The 21,085-nt window shown below is 38.2% G+C and overlaps 1 protein-coding gene across 1 annotated transcript; it reads left to right on the forward strand.

The window, feature by feature from the left end:
- Positions 1–677: 677 nt before the first annotated feature.
- On the forward strand, positions 678–19,981 carry PGR (progesterone receptor; the record flags this gene model as incomplete). Its single annotated transcript, XM_010140543.1, has 6 exons — positions 678–794; positions 6,169–6,471; positions 7,805–7,949; positions 11,251–11,381; positions 16,301–16,458; positions 18,711–19,981. Coding segments are annotated over 6 exons (1,010 nt in total), but the record flags the coding sequence as incomplete, so codon positions are not given.
- Between the last annotated feature and the right edge of the window lie 1,104 nt (positions 19,982–21,085).

The following is a 21,085-nucleotide window of genomic DNA, read 5'->3' on the forward strand; positions in this document are numbered from 1 at the left end:
GTCAACTGAATTTAATTTTTTATTCTGCTGGAAGCTAATTTCATTAAAAAGATTCCATTTTAATGGAGTAATGACAGGCTTTTCCTGACTGTGTCCTTTGGAACTAAACAATAAACTAAGAGTTAACCTAAAGCAAGAAGTTGCAGCCACCTTCTGTTTGTCCTGGTTTTGGCTGTGTTGGCTGCGATCTGTTCTGCTGGTGTTTCAGCAGGTCTGGTCCAAAACTGCTTCTCCATCAGAGGTTGCTTTGCTTAAAGGGTTCTTTTTTGCACCACCCCAACTTCTTAATTCAGTTTTCTGTCAGAAAGTCCACATCAATCCAAACAAAATTTACTTAAATTCTTCGAAATCAGGAACAGTAACTTAAAAATAAGTTCAAAAGAAACTCATTGGTCTGTCCTCATGCTTCATTTATTTAAGAAATATTGATAGTACAATCCTTTAAGCATTTCATACTGTCTGCTAATTATTTTTGAATTTTATAGGTGGAGAGTTTCACTCATGAACAGGCAAAATATTAAATAGAAACACAATTATTTGAAAGTTGACATAAAAAGGAATCCTGGCTCAAGTATACTTTTTGTTTTAATCCTCTGTTATTTTTGGAACTTTTATACACAGAAATAATTTTGTTATGGTAGAAAACAGTGTTAAACCTGTTTTTCTCTTGCCTACAGGGCAGCACAACTATTTATGTGCTGGAAGAAATGACTGCATAGTCGATAAAATTCGTAGGAAGAACTGTCCAGCGTGTCGCTTGAGGAAGTGTTGTCAAGCGGGAATGGTCCTGGGAGGTGAGCTGCTTTCCAAATCTGAGTCAGAAAAACAGGCAGTCAAGATCACTACCTTCAATCTGTGGAGTTTATCATTGCTTTGATACTGTAAAGGGAAGACCCACATTAGAATGTATTTTAAGGTTTGGGACAACTTGGAAGATTGACTTGCAAGGGTTGAGCAACTTGATCTGTAAGAGCTGCCCCCACCCATGGTAGGGGGGTTGGATTAGATGGTCTTTAAAGGTCCCTTCCAACCCAAATCATCCGATGATTTTAACTGGTGTAAAACAATACAGGTAAAAATTCATTCTTGGCTGTGAGTTTTGCACAGCAAAAGGTTTGATGGTGATCTAACCTGAGTTTTCATGTGTGATAGCCTGGATAACACCAATAACTAAACCCCAAGTATTTTAACATCACAGGCATTAACAAGAAGACCGTGCAATGACTCACTACCATAATCTATCAGCATTTTTTTGCATAGTAATTTACATAGGAAAAGTAGCCATAAGGCTTGACTTCATTCTACATTCTGCATGTGTTCATGGATGCTCGTTCTCCTAGTGTTTTTTTTATATATATATATACATTTTGCTGTGCATGTAGGTACCTAAAACAGAGTAACCTGGACGCTTTTGCTGTCAATTTTGATAAGATGGTGTGTCCTTGTTAGTGTGTTCTCATATGAGGATGTAATGTCCTCATGCTAGAGACAAATCCTGAGGATAAAGGTGCTGTGACTCTTAGTTCTTTAATGTATTAAGAGAGTAAGAGCCTTTTTATCTTTGGATCACTTTTTTTTCTTAGCTATTACTGAGCAAGAGTGAACAGATGGATCGCATACAGTGCTAGGTTGTTCTGTCTAGGCAGGTTTATTTGTTGTTTAGCCTTTTACTAAATATACCTAATCAAAACTGTCTACCATTTTTTGAGGAGACTGATCCAGTTCCAATTCTAATTCTCTAGTTCTGAGAGGGGCATGGCAGCTCATTAGATCCCTGCTCTGATATTCCTACTTGCCCCGTCTTCTGGAAAGAAGTGATCTGGCAGCAAATAGGGTGGAAGAGAACAGTGGGGCAGTAGAAAAAGGAAGTACTGAATGGAGTCTGTTTTTTTCTCAGCTGCAGCAGATGGAGTGTAGTATTTCAGATGTTTTTGGTAATGTGAACAACAGTCCTGGGGGGATTAGGAAGCTAATTATTCTACACAGGTTGGCATGGAGTTCTTAATACTGAAAGGAGAACAAAAGACAAATGAAGGCCAAAAAGAGTGAGATTATGTTATTTGTAGGTGAGAATTTTAAATTCAAAATGACAAAAAATCTCAAAGATAGACTGTTGAACCATAATGCTCTTTTTACTGTTGCTGCCATTCCTTTATCCCTTATTGTATTACATGAACAATATTTCCTAGCCGTGACTTGCTGTGCTGATCAACACAGTATGATTCATATTTAGGGCGCTACTGGGTATAAATAATTTCCCCCAGGCCATAATTGTCCATAAGTAAATTTCCAGTTCATGGAACAAATTACATACTTAGCTGCATCCTTGAGTATTTTAAATTAATCAGAATTGTCAATATTTTAAATCTTTTTTTTTGTATTTACAGCCTATTATACTTCAAGAAATTTTTTAATTTCCATTCAGAACTAACATAGATAGATTTCTGTTCTTTTACTTCTGCTTGGTTTCCTAATGTTAGCCTTCAGTTGCTAAACACAGACCTCCAGTATTGCTTAATCAAGGTGAGAAAGACTAAGGTTTTACAGGACATTAACTATAAGATTCTAAAGATTCTTATTACATTTATTAAAATTATTTCTGGGAGAAATAAACTTATCTTCCACTGAATGTTACCAAGTGGCAACCATATAGATAGAGAATAATGTTATATTATGTTGACAACAGTTCCGTTTTCTGACCCTAATTTCAAAGCAGTTGAAATGAACCTGTTGTCCTAAAATAAATTGTAGTCAGTTTAAGTAGACAAATAGCTTTAGTAACCAGTTTCACTGTATGGACTGTTTCTTCTTTCTTAATATATAGAAGAAAGGTATTAAAGAAAGCATATATTTCCTAAGTCCTTAGTTGCCACTCTCTGTGGTAGTGTTAATTGGTTTTGAGTTTTATAAACTTATAGTTGGACATGTTAATCTATTCCCGCCCTCATCTTCTACCTGGTAGGGTGGCAGGTAGCTGGAATAAACAAATACACAGCTGCTTTATTTCCTACCAGTGAATCTGTAATTTTCCCAGGCTGACCATCACAAGTTTTTTGTTCAGCTGTATTGCTAAATTACTGCTTCCTTCATTGTTACAGTCAGCTTCCAGCCCACTCTGCAGTGATTATAGGCAGAAAAAAATGGAATTTATTTTCCAGGTAATATTTTCAGAGGGAGCATCAAAGACTTTATTAAAATCAAGAATTACTCTGCTTTGCCGTTTTGTTCCTTTTTTTTTGTACACCCTCCTAAGGTGTGCACAGCTTGTTGTCCTACACAAAATGCAAGAGCATAGTGACCGTGAAGTCAGAGCCACAGTGTTCTGCCCAGAATAATAAATTACTTATGTTTTTCACCTGATTACAGGGTATGAAGAAGGATAGTGAGATGTAGGTTCTGTATGCTTGGTTAAAGGGATATTAAAATACAGAATTATGTATTAAGGAGAAAATAATAGTGTATCTGGTGATGAGATTAAGTAGTTCTATTTTTTTAAATTTCTTCTGTGTTTCACAGGTACATGTAGTACACAAAAACCATACATTTGCTATTTATAGTAACTGAGGGTGAGGGAACTGTGAGTACTAAGAAACTGCTTGAGTGGTTGGCTATCTCAAAACAAATTGCTGAAAATGTTACAAAGAAAAGGTGTGCTGTCTCAATACACACAGGCAGGTTTTAGTATTACGATGAATAGTTGCCAAAGAGGATTATTTACACATTATTTACACATTACAGGACTAAGAGGAGGCATTTGTTTATCTTACAGCAGGAACTTACCAGCATACTTTTGTAACCAGCAGTTGACAAACTAAGCTATTGTCAATTCGCTGTTGTCTTCCTTATGTCCTTAAGAGTTTGCATTAACTTGACATGGTCTCCTTGTGGTAGATGGGAAAGTTTACTGAGTTACTAGTAGTCACCTGTCCAGTAGATAGGTAACAAGTGGTGTTGCTTTTCTTGTGGCTGTTAAGAAACATAATTAGAAATAAACACATAAGAAATTCTGCAGACCAGTGTGACATCAATTCTGAGACATTTAATCACTTGGAAACATGAGTACTTATTAACTACTGACATTTCCATGTGATAAGCACTGTTTGGTTTCTTTTTTTACTTGTTCTCTGAACTGTAAAAGTATCTGAAGCCATTATTTCAGAAAACACCTGAAATCATTATTTATGAACTATCAAACACATTGTTCCTTCTGTTTTCCTTCATGCCTAAATAATAGTTAGTGGGAAATTCCCACCATGTTTAGGACTATGTATAGCTTTGTTTTGATAGAAATTGGCTGTGGGTCTCTAGTCATAATATATTGTCTATTCTTCTGGGTTTTTTTTCTTTGGTTCAGCTGTAACATAAGGTGTAAGTTTGAATGTGGTTCTTTACTAAGGAAGGAGACACTAATCAGAAATATTTGCATTCTTACCACAAGTGATAAAATGAGCATAAGATTGTTGGAGCACTTGATTCTGAGCTAATAAAACTCACTGTTAAGTTAGTGGGAGCATCTCTCAATTCCTTACATAAAATGGGTTCAGAGCATGTGCTGAATTTTAGGTGTGCTTCCCTGCTCCCACGTCCTAGGGCCTCTGGTGACTGGTTGCCTTCTTGCAGCACAGCACTACTTTTAACTCAGATGAAAAGATGGCATAAGAGATGGAGAAGTCTCCTTCCTTCAGGATGTGATAAGTTCCTGTGTCTGATCTCTCACTCCTATGTACCATTTTTCAAAAGACAATTTGCTATACGTGTTATAAACTGGATTTTAATTCAACCAAATAGATGCATACTGTTATGCTTCTGTTACTTCTCACATCCTGTACTTTTAGAGTGGGTTTTCCATATTGCCACTGTATAATGCAGTTTCTCAGAAGTTCAGCAGCTTCATAGCCATGGATTTTCTTTTCATCCACAGTGAAATCCGGTGCATCTCTTTTCCTACTGTTGTTCAAGTATGCAACGTCTCAACAAGTAAAAATATCTATTGATTTCTGGGTGGTTTTTGGAGCAAAACTTTCTCCTTCTCTATTCTTTTTTTTAAGGTTGAAACATGTAAACTTCTTATTTTTCTTTGTTAGAAGAATGATTTACCTTTTTTTTTTTTGCCATCACCTTGCATCTCTCATACTGTCCCAGCATCATCTTAATCAGACCAGAAGGTTGATCAGGTTCTTTATTACATTTTTATTTCCCTTTTTTCACTATGCCAATCTTGTTTGTCAGAACCAATGATCTATCAGGGTTTTCATCACCTTTGGGGATCTATTTAAAGCAAATGTATTCCATGCAGCCATCTCTAAATGAATTTATCTTTTTCTTGAAACTTGTAGTGAGGGGTTATTGTCTTTGAACCCCTGAAGGTTTGATTTTCTTATATGATGCACTGCCAGACTGTTTCCATGAAATAAATATGAATAATTGCCTTGTGGAGCTCTGTGAATTTCCATAGCCATAGCAGATGCACTTTCTGTGCTTACTTTGGGAAGGCAGTTCAGCTGTTGATTTAGTTTTAGTTACTGTTCTTCAGAACACTGCAGTATGGAAATAGGAATTGGAAATCCTGAGAAAGAAATTCTGTGCTTAGAAAGTGAAGAGTTTTGTGAGCATCGACATGTGGTTTTACAGTATTTGTTGCTTTTTCACTCATCTCCTGAATTCTGTTTTCTTTCTGCTAAACAGAAGGTAATTATTACATTACAGATCATCAGTTAGAATTTAGCCATGAAACTGAAATGCCGTTATGGAACTGGAAGAAGGGAATTTCTGAGTGTAGTAATTAATTACTAACACTTGTTTCTGAATAGTAGGGATGAAAAAGAAACAGTATCCTTAATGAACATTGAATAGAAATGGAATTGTGGAGCCAGCTGGCTCAGCTGTCAGCATATGATAGAACAGTGGGAGCTGAACCAGAAAACACTTTATAAGGTTACTGTAACCCAGAATTCATCACAATAATGTTAATGGGTGGGTGCCATTCATCTCTTAGTGAAGGGAGGAATTTTCTGTTTTTATTTCTTAATTATATAAATATTCAAAAAATAGAAAACTTACTAAGAAGACAGTTTCCTTGCATAGATAAAAAGTGTAATCCATCACTACTGGAAAATATTAGTGCTTCTGGTTAATTCTTTGTAACAGATCAGCAATTTTCTTTTTCAGGTCGAAAATTTAAGAAGTGTAACAAAATTAAGGTTGTGAGAACATTAGATGTTGCACTCCAGCAGCCAGCAACCCTTCAAGATGAAAGCCAGTCTCTAACCCAAAGGCTGAACTTTTCTCCAAATCAAGAAATACAGTTTGTTCCCCCAATGATAAGTGTTTTACGAGGCATTGAGCCGGAAGTTGTCTATGCTGGTTATGACAATACAAAACCCGAAACACCAAGTTCCTTGCTGACCAGTCTGAACCATCTTTGTGAGAGGCAGCTTCTTTGTGTAGTCAAATGGTCTAAATTGCTACCAGGTAATAGCACTTGTTATTTGCAGTGAATTCTAGTTAAGCGAGTATGTCATAGTATGAGCAGTCAAAGGAGAATATTGTTGTCAGCCTGTTAAGGAATTCTTAACAAATTTGAAAATGATTAGGCTTCCACTTAAGTATTTTAATAGGAGGGCACTTTTGAAGGGATGCGTCTAAATATTTAGACTCATCCCAAAAACCAAAGGAAGTCCAGAGAGTTCCTGTATGTGACTGTTACAGCAGCCTTTCCACCCCAACACTTCCTACTCTGTTATTTGTTTTTTTAGCATAAAAAAAATAGTTTCTGTTTCTGCATGTACTTTATTCTTATTCTAACTAAAATGAATTTTTGAAAGCAAAAGAGAAGAACTGTGCTAAAGAGTACCAGTTAGGCCTAGCCAGCTCACAAATAGACTGGTAGTGACAGGAACTGAATTTATGAAGATCCAAGACTGGGTTAAAAAGAAAATCTGTGTTAAGTATGTGTGTGTGCTGCATGGTCATAAGGACTCGATTGTGGGATATATAAAAATCAATATATCAAGCAGAAAGCCTGGGAAGTACGGTTTCATAGGAAAGGGTAGGCCCTATCACTGCTCTTCCCCATTGCAGCTTGAGCTTATCAGACCTCCTGGTTGAACTGATTCATCTCATTAAGTGAGAAGAAAACAACACCCTTTTTTTTTTTTACCTTCTGTAGTTTTCTGATGGCTTTATGAGCTGAACCAGTTCACTGAGGGGTAGCCCAGAGCTTGCTTGGGAGAGGGAACAGGACCATATAACGAAGAACAGGATCACTGCATTCCATGGCAGGAAGCCAGATAATTCATAGCAGTCCTGAAAGTTATCAGAGAGCAGAATTTATCAAAGGCAAACACGCAACTGAATATGCTTCTCTTTAGTTAAATGCAAGAAAGATATTCATATGTGGGTGTTTATTGTATTCCGGCTGTATCGCTTGTTAAGAACACTAAGTCCAGGCCGTCTATATTAAAGAAGATTTGGTTACAGTGATCATGTTACAAACTGTCATGTTTTTGCCATTTACCAAAGGAAAATGAGATGCATTCCTAATCCTTGAAATAGTTAGTTTTGACTGCCAAAGTTAATTTGGTTTGATCATTGCAAAATACTGAATCGGAACAAAAAGATGAGAGATTAACCATTGAAGTGCGTAGCCAGTTATTATGCAAACGTCACAGACTTCTGAGAGCTACATCATTGTCTTTCCAGGTGTTCTCAGTTTCATAGCTCAAAGCTGTAATCTCAGAACACCTCTTCAGCTGTTGTCTAAATCAGTATTGTGAAGTATTTTAACTTTTGATTTTATTTCTAGGATTTCGGAATTTACATATCGATGATCAGATAACTCTCATCCAGTATTCCTGGATGAGCCTAATGGTTTTTGCAATGGGATGGAGATCATACAAGCATGTCAGTGGTCAGATGTTATATTTTGCACCAGATCTGATTCTGAATGAGTAAGTAGACTGCTGTTACATAATAGGAATGACATTTTGAACGTATTTGTGTCAATGAGAATGTGACTTCATTGAGGCCAAGGTTTCATTCATTGCTTGTTCTGTTTCAAAATTAATAGCAAAGTGTTCTGATCATATTAGAGTTCAGTAGCTTTGGGAAGGGTTTTGGCATGGCCAAACAAAAGGAGTTCAAGTAATACTTTAATTGTCTAAGAGAAAAATGAAGAAGAAAAAAAAAAGAAAGATGCTATCAGCAGATTTACTTGAATTCATCTGAATAAGGCATGAGTTAATGTTTACTAAATGGAACTAAGTGGGATTGTCTTTGGTTGTTGTTTGGGTGGTTTTTGCAAACAGTTTTTATATAGTCTAAATACTTAGTTTTGACACTTTCTTATAAAACTCTGCTTTCCTGAGGTACATTTCTTGTTAGAAAATTGTAATAATTTAATAATAAGGAATTCTAATATCAAGGATAAAATATGTGAGACTTCCCTTTTCTGGCCTTAGGAGGGGGATTGTTGGATTAGATTTTCCTTCACTATGCTGGTTAATTCAGATAATATTCATTTCAGTCTTGTCCGTTATTCAGTTCTGCATATTAATATTCTCAAAGCTGCAATTTTAGATGCTTTGGTTATAGTACATGGGAGGTTTCCAGGAACAGTAAAACGTAATTTAATCTCCCTATTTATTTTTCCATAATACATTGCCTTAGCTATTTTTTTCTTAAGATCCTGAATGAATTACTGTGAAGCGAAATGAAAGTTAAACAGGTTTTCTTGTAAGATGTATCTGTTTAAGGAGTAAGAGGTGGATTTGCAGAAGATCTAGGCACCTGAATTTAAAATCTGTTGACATACAAGTTGTAGCCAGTGAAGTTCTTCATAGAAAATATTCCGTGGATCAGGCCCCGTAGCTCCTGACCTTTCCTTTTCCAGATGACGGTAAATCACTGTGCAGTTACAGAGTAATGAATTCTTTCCTCTCCCATGCGTATTAATTAGGCTGTACAAATTGAAATACTTCGAAGGGGTGAGAATGAGAAAACTTCTGACTGTATTCTGTTCCAGCGTACTCTCTAATGTATCTCGTGGTTGCATTCAGAAGGATCGCCAAGATGGCTTTAGGCAGTAATGGCATGTCTTGAGGTATTACCCTGTGTGTAGACCACTGCTGCCACCTTGTGAAAAAGGCTTTAAGTACTTTCTTCCAGAATAGGGTTGCGATTTATGAACCCTGATTACAATCCCTCAGAGGCAGCTTCTTATTTGCAGCTCAAGACCATCTACATTGAGGAGGTTGACTCCCAATTTACACGTCTCATCGGAGTCATATTAGAAACAAAGAGTTAGACGTGGGAAGTAACTGGCACACTTGATGGCTGGAAGTATTTATTGGGAAATAAGTTAGCTTTCAGGTCACTCAAACGTAAGCAACTTCCTTGTCTATGATGATTTCTAGGATTGTACTTTTGTGATCACTTTAGGCAAAGGTAAATGCTGAACACTGCTGAGAAAGTTAACTCCATCTGCTTCCCTGACCCTGTTGTGCATCCCCATGATTTCACTTAAAATGGATCAAGCGCTGTCTGGCTGCACTATCAAACAGATAAGGAAAATATATGCTTGAGAAATACCCCAGAAAAAGCCCTGCACTAGCAGGTGGAGGTGATCAGACTCACCCTGCGGGAGTGTGGGCGCTAATGCCAGAAGAGCAGGAGTGCATGCCTTAGAGGGGGAAAGAGATCATTGAAATTCCTTCTACAGGGGCAACACACACTTGAAGTGTTTCAAAATGACGGTGAAACCACAATCCAAAGATTGTTTCACAGCCAATCTGTCCTTTAGCAAACTTGAGTTGTAGTGTTTCTTGGGAATGACTGGTTTGGTAGCATCGGTTTCAGACCAAGAAAGCCAGGAGTGTTAGTTTGACAAAGATTTCATGACTCAGTATTAAAACCCTGCCATGATTTGCGGTTACTTATACTTTGTGGTGTCTGAAAACATGATAAGAACAACTTCTAAGCATATCTTGAAAGCTGCTGTCACTCTTCACAGATAATAATTAGGAATAGAGACTACCGGAAAGGAATAGAAAGAGAGATTTAAAGCAGATACAGAAGTAACTAGTCCATTCAGATTTAACAGATTAAATTTCTACATTTAAGTTATTTAAGAGCTGGTACAAGATACCAGATATTGAACAAAGCTGAAATAATTTCCATTTAAGATAAAAGTAACACTTTAAATAACAAGATAAAAACCTCAATGCATTGAGAAAAGTCTGTTATTCATTCAAATTCATTCATTCTATACTTCCATTCGAAGTGTCCTCTCTTTCCACTGTTGAGGGTAGTGTCTACAGTCAGGTTAGTACACTGATCTGAACTTCAGAGGGGATGGGGGCAAGATCCAATCTTGTCTGTGTTGTACCCAGTTCATCTTGATCGTGATGCAACTTCGTAAAATTGGACCAAGTTACTGGATCTACAACTTGGTCTGGATGGCAAACTTTGGCAACTAATGCTATTGTTGCAGTCATTCAGTTGAAAACTGCCTTTCCAATAAATGTATTCAATTAAATGTACTCAGGATACCAAAAGCTCGAAGATCGAAGTGCTGCAAAACAATAAACGGTTTTATATATTTCCTTGTGTAATTTACCCTATTTATTTCTGCAGGAGTTTAGATAAGTTCTGTATTAATGTCTAATGTACTTCATATATATCTTTAAATGTAACATTTTTAATTTTAACACATAAAATGCTAGAAAATAATATTGCTGTTAGCAGTACAGCGTTAGACTTGCAACAGAGTATTTTGATGCAGACGTTTTTTCAAAACCTAAGAACAATTTCTCTACAGCCTTTCAGGTTTATTTTCAATTTTATGCTTTGAAATCTTTTCAGACAATGTTAAATCATCAACCTCTAAAAGAAGAATAAAAGTACTTGACACTAATCATTAGGGTGTTTTTAATCAATAAAACCCCTTCTTTTTTGGGTGGTTAGCATTCAGCGTTGATAGTCTCCAAGGTTTCCAGTCTGTTACTGGGCAGCAGTAACAGATTATACATCCAAACTAACAGCGTATTCATTGCGATTAAAAACTAGCGTTGGTACAAAAAAGCCAGAAAATTGTTTATATGTGTAATCTCTTTCTTTAATTTCTGTAATGAGGTAATTAAACTGCTAAAAAGGCACTTCCTTCAAGCAATTGGTACCGGAACCTTTTTTTTTCTTTATTTTAATGGGATTTTTTGTTTGTTTGTTTGTTTTTTTACCTTTTCTGGGTGTAAGACAGAGGATGAAAGAATCATCGTTCTATTCCCTGTGTCTATCCATGTGGCAACTCCCACAGGAATTTGTCAGACTTCAAGTTAGCCAAGAAGAGTTCCTGTGTATGAAAGCACTGTTACTTCTCAACACAAGTAGGTTCTTTTATTTCTTTGTAACGTATCACTAATAAAAGAGTTGTGAACCGTGATGTTTAACTTGACAGTTGCTAAGCTATCTGACTTAACAAATGGAAACTTCTTTAGGAGGAATGTTAGTATTCCAAGAGCTAAAAATATTTTTTCCTGGTGTTTATAAGGAACAAATAATTTGTGTTTCATTGTTGGTTTTATTCTGTATAAAGACACTGGTGTAATGTTGGATCCCTTTTGATGTATAGCTATACTGTATTACACGTTTTCAAATTGAGTGTGTGAAGTATTTCTGCCTGGAAGCTTTTCAGCTTAAATGACTCTACACAGATAAAAAAACCCCAAACAACAAAAAAAACCCCTAAAAAAACCACTTACAAGTGTTAGAAATGTATAAAAAAATATTTAATAAATTGACTGAGGGCTTTGTCTTGGCCAAGATCTTAAAGCGTGCTTACTCAAAAGAATCAGGGAGTTGGACATAGCGAACAAGACTGGTATTTATTCAGCTTCTTGTAGTTTTAAATAGGTCAAGTTTAGCACAGCTATAAACAAACGGAAATGCGTTTCTTTGGTTTGTCTCCCTAGAAGAAAAATCCATGCCCGCATCTTTCAAAGAATCCGGCATACTGCTGCGTTCCACTTTAAATGGGAAAGGATGATGAGGTTATCTTCCAAAACCTTTTATAAAAAATGGAAATGTACCTCTGCTGAGGGTGTGTTTGTTAGTTATGAATCCCCAAACAGGAGGTTTTAAAATGGTACAGGTGCTCTTAGGAATGAGAGTAAATGCCTCTTGAGAAATGTAGCTGGGTGAACACTGAAGTTTGGACCTCCACACACTTACGGAGCTAGAGGAGAGATGTGCAAATCCTGCATAACAGGCTTGTTGGCTGTACAGAGTTTCAGTAAAAGATACGGATCTAATGTTTATTCCCTCTTAAGGTGTTCTTGGCTGGCATTTACATAAGCTCAGGCTTAAAAAAACTTGGTCTCAGCAGCTCATAAGCAGTAAAGATTAAATTTAGCTCGTATGAATATAAAATTACTAAAATAATAGCAAAATGCCATACTCTCTGCTAAAGCAATAAAAATAACGTGGACGAAAATCCTCCCTGATAAAACTTCAGTTGCTTTGTTGGAATCTGAATATTTTCCTACTTTAAATGTTTTCCGCCTCATTTTCATCAAAAATAAACCCCCTTGTCTATCGTCTGAACCTGAGAGGGAAGTTTTAAATTCCAGCGACCTTTAGATACATTTGTGATACTCCAGCCATCCGTTCCTGTCGCAGAAAGTTCAAATCAAACCCAAAGAAACTTAAAATGCTCCAATCCCTCTCATTTGCGAGCGCATCAGTGTAACAGTATTCATCAAGCTGCCAGTCTTCATCAACTGCATGGTGCTCAGAAACTCATTTTTAAGATGGTGTTTATATATATGCAAGAAATGATTTTTTTAAAACGAAGAATGTATTTCTACCTGTGCTGATGAGTTTTGCTTTTTGTTCTCTCCTGCACTTATTGTCTTATAGGAAAAAACAATTTGTCAGATCTTTGGGAAAAGGAACACACCAAACCGTTGTTGCTGAGACATTTAGTAATCGTTTGGTACTGTATGAACATAATTCCACAAAACTATTTTAAAAAACCATATAACCTCATTGTTGCTAAAAACTGCTTTTTAAGACTGTTTTTATTTTAGTCATGGTATTCATCCTTCTCAGATGTGAAAGTATGGCCGTGTCAGGCTTTCACATACTAGCAGTAGATCAAGTCTGAATTTTTAGTCTCTCATTCTGTCTTCTGTTTCATTTAGTAATTATATGAACTGGTTTTACTTTTTATGTAATTTTGAAGAAATGGTAATTTCTATTAAACGTAACTAAATGTCAAATCTCAATACTTTCCTAATTCTGAATGGACCCACCAGCTTAAATTTTAACATTATTTTTGATTTTACAGTTCTTCCATTGAGTTTGCTGTGGCTTAGATGTTCTCTTTATATTGTACTTGTGACAGTTTTAAAGCTGTCTTGAAAGCAGAATTAGTCTTTGCAAAAAGTGGGTGAACATCTGTATTTTCTGCAATTGTTTCCATTTTATAGGTCCTTATTTACTATATGTAACACGCTGTGTTGTAGCAGTGCCCCACAAATTGGGCTCCCTCTTGCAGAGGCCACATATGTCTAGGAACTAATACTGTGACTATGATTTAAGACAGTGGTTTGATGCCAAAAAAAGAGAGGAATAAGCATAAAGCAAGTTCGGTTCTAGCTCTGACACTTTCCAGACTTCTGATTTAGGGGAATTGCAAAATAGCGTTGCAAGGTTTTGGCTGGATTCCTCTCACTAAGTGAAAGCATCCCCATTCTTTACATATGTTCAGGGGGAGGGAACATGGGAGCTACCCGTGTTTAAGCTGCATTTGTTCTTTTAAGACATTTTAATTCTTCACTCACATAGCTTAGTGGAACTCTTTGTGATTAGATGGGAACGTGACTGTGTTTTTGCAGAATTCTAGGGAACCCAACCATTCACTGAAGATGCAATCTTTTAACTTGATTCATAATGGAGATGTGAGGACTTAATTGCTGATTTAGAGACATAAGTCAAGGATAGAGTCCTCCTTGCCCAAATTCCATCAGAATGTCACTTCATATGAAAAAGATTTCATAGATGTCTCTACACTTGCTGTTAAGACAAACCCCAAACCATACAGGCTTTGAAAATGAAGCTGTTCTTTTTCCATGGCATGACCTTTCCCCACTGCAAGCACTCCTGCCTGTATTACACCTAAGCATGTTGCATCCTCCACAAGCCAGGGTTTGTCCCTGCTGTTCAGACCCTCCATGTAGATGTGACGGGCAGACTTCCAGATACCTCCTCTGTCTGTCCGGACTTCAGAGGCCGTACTGAGTCAAATCGAAAGTTCACCTCATCCATTGTGGCATCTCCATCATCTGCCAAAAGAAAGTTAACATGGAATCCCTAAAAGTTGGACTATTATAGTGTTATAAATGTACTTTCTGTGGAAGCAGTCACAATTTCTATTCTCTGTTTCTATTTTTGTTTGAATTCTGTTTTATTTAGGAGTCAGACCCTGACTTCCATAGCCCAGCTCAGTGTTCAGACACTTCTCTTTAAAGTAAACATGCTATTTTCTGTATGTGTGTCTCCCTTTTTCCCCCAACCATTCAGTTGTCTGAGGAGATGATGAGCAAGAGACAACCTGGGCAAACGGGGTCATTTCCTCTCTTGGGCAGTCTCCTATGAAATAGGAGACTTCTGCTTAACTCAGGTAGAATAGACAGTTGAAATCCTGCCTTGTCAGCAATCTCTGGGCTCAAAGTGAGGGAATTTTAATTTTAATGTTTGCCTTTATCCTTTTTCTGAGGAGCCAGACATAACATAGGACACTGAATAGTTTTAGAACAAGGTTTATGATTTCTGAGTGTAGAGCAGTGTTGCTTTCTATGCAGGGTTTGATGCCCAATTCTCTTTCTGGGAATGGGTTTAGATCCAACCTCTCTTCAGCCGTCTCCTTTTTGGGTGGCTTTTCTTCTACAAATTCCATTCCTAGGTATCTAACAATTCAGTGGATTGTACAGGCGCTACACACATTTATGTTTTAATTCAAGAAAGTGACAAATCACCTGAAAGCTAGGTCTTATCCTGTTGAGTAAGTCGATGTCATTATGAACCAAGCTTCAAGGTTTTTTTAAAAGACATTGACAAGAAATCTGTTGTGGAATCATTTTAGTATTTATAGTATTTAGAATGATCTGACATCAGATGAACTAGATGGACTAGATACCTAGATAACTAGCAGGGTTTGACTGCTTAACTGTTTAACTGTGTGAGCTAGTCCCCATGACATTCTTTTAGAGTCCATGAAAAGAAATAGGCGTCTCCACAGCATAATTAATTTCTTTTTAAGGATACTTCTGAAACAGGGAAGTGCCCCGAACTCGTCTGGTTTTTCCCACTAGGACTACAGGAAGCTGTGCTAAGTAGCCCACATGGAGATGCCTATACTGTAAAATGTCTGAAGTTTGCTGAGGTGAATCCTTCACCTCACGCTTACTGCCAAAATAAAAAATGTTAAATGCCACATTGCAGTGTGATACGACAATTGGCAAGAGAGAAGGGACAGGGGCAGAAGATTAACAGCTCTTCCAAAAGCAGTGTGGTTGAAAAAAGACCGTGTTTAATGTATGAATATTATAGGGAAGCAAGGATTTAGATTTGACTGCCAGGTGGGAATATTTTTTTGAGTTTCATTTCTTCCAAATTTTTCATTTCTCAGTTGACTTTTGGCAACATGAATTATAAAACTTGTCACGTCGAGGAAAGTAGAGTCTAGAGCTTAGGCCTGTTTGCTTACAGTGGTACCAACACTTAGCATCAGTGACCAAATATGGTCTTACCAGTAGCTGTCACAAACAGGTCCAAACAGGTGGCCTGAGTCCTGGATGCTTTGCTGTCTGAACTACTAAAGAGTTGTAAGTGAGTTCATTCTTTGACTTGACTTTGAAGCACTCAGCTAGATCTCTCTAAACATAATCTGCTATGAAGAGGGCTGACCCTCAGCAGTGTACACATGAGCCAGTCCATACCATCTTTCCTCAAGAGCAGGAGTGGTTCTTCTGGCCATCTTCCTTTCAGCAGACAGGTGTGGCTGAAGCTTAGGGCTATTCCTAGACATCAGCAATTACCAGAATTGACTGACCGATGCTGGTATATCCTTTCACCTAATTGTATCACTGTTTCTGGAGTAACTGTTGAACGGGAAGGAGTAGCTGACGTATAGTAATGAATTGCACTGCACAGTGTGAAGCACTATGAATTGTTCCTGTACTTTACATTTCTCTCATTGCCTTCAGAATAAACTGCAACACACGTGTTGTTACTTTCTTTTTAGTTCCCTTGGAAGGTCTAAGAAGTCAAAGCCAATTTGATGAGATGAGAACGAGTTACATTAGAGAACTGGTGAAGGCAATTGGTTTGCGCCAAAAAGGTGTGGTGGCCAACTCACAACGTTTCTATCAACTTACAAAACTGATGGATTCCATGCATGATGTAAGTTTACTCGTTCATGGGGTTTGCTTTTTCTCTGACAAGGAACTAGTAATCCTTAACAGTAATTTTACGGGAAGTAGCTAGTCAACATTTCTAAACAACGAAAGACAACCCCCTGCATTTCCCCTCCGGTGTGTGTATTTGTGCGAATAGATAGTTACATACTCAGTATCCACACGTACTGTGTTTTGTTCCATTATTTCTGTATCATAACTAGTACAGTTAGAGTTTTGGTGGGGGCAGGGTGTATGTGTGTGCACATGTGTATACACAATCATGAAAGTATTTAAATAATGCAAAGAAGAGGCAATTCAGATTGCAAAGTCAGGCTACTAAGAATCAGAGAAAGACAACCAAGACTGGTTTTTGCAACCTCAATTCAACTACTTTAATGTGTGTATTCTATGGCATTTATTCAGTATCTGTCTATATTTGGGAATTGAGTCACCTTTGGGAACTCTCTAGTGGTGATATCATAGAGAATTGTGTCTTAAAAGAGGCAGCTGAACCCTTCCCACTTCTCTGAGAATCCAACATGTGTCCTGTTGGCTTAATATCCGTTAAAATGAGGAACAACGTTTTGTATAACCTTTGCCCACATGACTGTTGTTTTGTAATGGCATGTGTATCATCTCAGCAAGAGAGGCAAAAGGCCGGGCTACAGGGCCGTGCCTGGTGGTTTTAGCAAGCACTGGGAAAGTGGCGCTAAAGCAGCTCAGGGAGAGTCCTCTTGAGCTCAGTCTGGTTGTGAGGAGCTCGCAGGGAGTTCAGGGAAGGATGGGGTCTTTGCCTGTTGGTTTTCTTCTGCACTCAGCAAATCTGTGTTTTATTTAAATTGTTTGGGAATAAATTAATTTATTAAAAACTCATCATCGCCGATTCCTCCTTCTGATGGGAGAAGAAAAAGCTTCGAAGAGCCCATTTATGGGAGTTGAGAGGTAACAATATTGATAATTATGAGGTTCACTGGGTGGTCTGGAGGCTTTTGATCCACTGCACAAACCTCCCCATCAGCTTCTGCCATCCACAGAACTCATATTCACCATTTAGCTATTACATCATCTCTAACACCAGCAAAAGGAGTGTAAGACCAGTATGACAAGCGTCCTGATGGGTGAAGGTAGGCAATAGAAAATTCTGAAGGGAGGACATGGAGCTTAACTTTAAGTGTTCACTGGTAGTCAGAATGCAGTCGTCACTTGGGACTGTCAGTGCTAAATCCTTCCCTGGAGTTCAGTGAGTCACGTTTTACTTGTAAAAGCAAGTCCTGGCCAGTGTACTACTCACAGCAGCCCTGTGCTCAAGGAACCGGTTTGGGTCAGTCTTCTTGCTCAGGATAAAAGCTCTTACTGCTTGCAGTCTTGAGTGTCACAGCATCCAAAAGAAAATTCTTTGAGTACTGGGCTGTAGAGTCAATCTCTTCATTTCAATGACTTGAAGTAAAATAGCCTCAGTGACAGCGAGTGAGTGATGCTTGCTGCAAAATACCCATCAAAGTGATGGTTAGGGTAATGTATGGTCCATAGAGTATCTTCATTCAAGTCCTTATTTCAGCTCAGACTGATACAGTGATGGGAGATACAGGGAAAAGATAGATGAACTCACTGAGAGACTGCGTGGTGTTAAAGCCAAGGGTTGCAGAGATAGTGTGGTGTTTGACAACATAAACGCCACAGGTCTTAAAGGAAAACTGCTGTAAAAATGGAACATCTCGGAGGAGATAAAAGAAGTCACGTGGTTAGTCACATCTATTGAGCAGTTGCTCTCAGAGCATGAGGGACTGTGGAGTTCAGTGTTTGTGGCGTGCCCAGGCATGATTGTAATCAGAGCCATAGGAAAGCTCACAAGGAAATGGTAAATGCTGTCCTCAGAGCCCTGTTGGAACAGCGTAAGCAGGGCATGGGGACAACATGTGAGGACAACGTGTGGAATGTGAGGGAAAAAAGGAAGGTTGAATACTGGTTTAGCACTTGCCATTGTTCGTGGTGCCTGTCATGAGTGAGGACGATAGTACTTCGTAACACTGGCGAGGCACTGGTTTTCCATGTGACATGCCATTGCGCTGATTTTTGCTGTGGGGGGATATTTTAATAGGGAGTGACAAATACCCTTGTTACTGATTGAAGGCATGACTGCGGAAGGTATATAATGATGTCAGCTGGTGGATGTATGAGATAAGTGATTGACAGCATGTTTATCTGGCAGCATTACTGTTAGCCTGATTTTTCGTGTTTGTATTTTGTTAAATCCAGCTGGTGAAACAGCTCCATCTCTTCTGTCTGAACACATTCCTCCAGTCCCGTGCACTGAGTGTTGAATTCCCCGAGATGATGTCAGAAGTGATTGCTGCCCAGCTACCCAAGATTCTGGCAGGGATGGTGAAACCTCTTCTCTTTCACAAAAAGTGAAATGTCTTTTCTCTTATGATAGAGATGATTTCTGCATCATTTTGGTTTTGTTTGTTTATCTTGGTCAAGATTTTGCAATGTCGGGACTTCAGTATGTTTGTCATACTTACCCTGCCTACTGCTTTATACTTGTAACATACACAAGCCGTTTAAGCTTGCTGGACATATCGTGAACTCCTGACTCCTTAACTGCAAAAATCACAACGGTCGTAAGAAATGTTTTGTAAACTCAGCTAGGTCGCTTTTTAGATACGCGTAAGAATGACAATGAATAGAGTTTTCAGGTTTCTAAGAGCAGTTATCTTACATATTTTTCTGACATATTACATGCTCTCAAGTTTCTGATAGGACATGATGTAAACTTTTTACTTCAGTACATTGTGTGCATGGGTGCATGTGGGCAGGTGCGTAATACCAGGTTTTGGAGGAACTGAAATAAACACTGCCCACATTTTCTCATGGATATTTCACTTTTTATTATCTGCCTCACAGAAACATCCATTCAAAGTCAGCTGTCCAGAATTAAGTAGACATCACTGCAGTACCTTCATGAGTGAGTAAAGTGCTAGCCGCAAAACACACGTTCATATTCTGGGCGGTGCTTATGCTGCATTGAAAGTCGGAGCTCAGCGTCCTGTGTTCTGCACCGCGCAGTGCAGCTCCTCTCCTTCGGAATGGGAAAGCGTAGGAAGAGCTCAGTGTATGCTACACCAGAAGTAACGAGTATGCAAACCCACTCAGCTTTGGGTTTTTGGTTATTTTCCTTCAAAGGTCGGCATTTACTATAACTAAATACTTCACTATCTTAAATTCATCAACTTTAAAATTCTGTATGTCAGAAGCTTTAAATAGAGATGTTTTCACTGACTGCAACTCTTAATAATCTTAATGTTTTGAATTCCAATGCTGAACACTCAAACAGCCATTAACATCAAATTATAGTGAGATTAAATGCAAAAAGAAATGGAAAATATGACTATAAACATTTTGGTACGCATCATTTCAGTACTGTCTAGTGAAGCTACATATCTGATGTTTTAAAGGCGTGCCATTCTAATTGGGGTAGTTGTAAAAGATGAATTGGACTAAATGAGCTTTATACGTTCAAGCAGACTGAAAAATTGTAATGTGGTGGTGTCTGTTCCTTTGGTGTGGATGTGAAGTAACTCATGCTTTTAAGGCAGTAAATTGTCGATGTATTCAAACCACAGAGAAATGGATAGAGCTCAAGGAGAATGTAGTAAAAGAGTTGTCAGTTACTAAAAATGATGCTCAATTTGGCTAACGGCGTAGGAAATGGTGAGTTGTGCTTCGGTACTTGCTGGCCGTATGCTTTTGCTCTTCCCCATTACACGCTGGGTGCGTCCGTCAGCGTACAGGTGATGGTGTGTAGCTTGGTCTGTACAGCCACACCCTTGTCACCTGAACAGAGGCCACCGGGACAGAAATCCCGTATCCCTGATTAAATCAAGGCACCCCTCCATAAAAGTGTGAATGATGTTACTTGTTCATAGGAATTGCATCCTGACGCTTGAAAAAACTGTGGACAGCTGTCAGCTAAAGGGTCACCCAGAGGTACCCTAACTGTCCATCATCCCCCGAGGCCAGTCAAGAAGCAGCTACATTGTGACTGGGGATAACAACGGTTTTGACATTCCCACATAGTAGGACAAACCCCACTGGAACTGGTGCAGAGATTTGGCTCTGGATTAAACGGTGTAAGCAGACTTTGTGTTCGTTGACTAGGTTCATCATTTCTAACTGCCCAGAGAAAACCCATTTATTTCATATTCAACACAGTCTGACCTTTAACTGTGATCCGCACAGCAATTATCTTTCAATAAATAACACAAAATTCTGTTGAACATGTTGACGTTTTGTTTTCTTTTCCTTTGTATTTGCATTTGCTAATTGTGGCGCTTAGTAAAAAAAACCCATTTCAACCATTCTGCTTTTGTGTAACAACAATATTTTCATGCTTTCTTTGGGAATTTAAGGATTGCTACATGATTTACCACTGAATAAACAGAGTGTCTGTTGCTGTTTAGATTAAACTGTTAACAGAAACTTCCCACGTTAAAGATTGTGAATTCTAATTCTGAAATTAGAAAACAGAGCAGGCAGTATGTTTGCCGTAGGAATGCCCCGGATCAGCCTACATGTGCCTTTACTCAGTCCCTGAGATCTGTTCCAAGTAGCTGCCATGTCACCGTGTCCCG

Source organism: Buceros rhinoceros, unplaced genomic scaffold, assembly GCF_000710305.1.
Source record: "Buceros rhinoceros silvestris isolate BGI_N320 unplaced genomic scaffold, ASM71030v1 scaffold5277, whole genome shotgun sequence".
Classification (NCBI taxonomy): Eukaryota; Metazoa; Chordata; class Aves; order Bucerotiformes; family Bucerotidae; genus Buceros; species Buceros rhinoceros.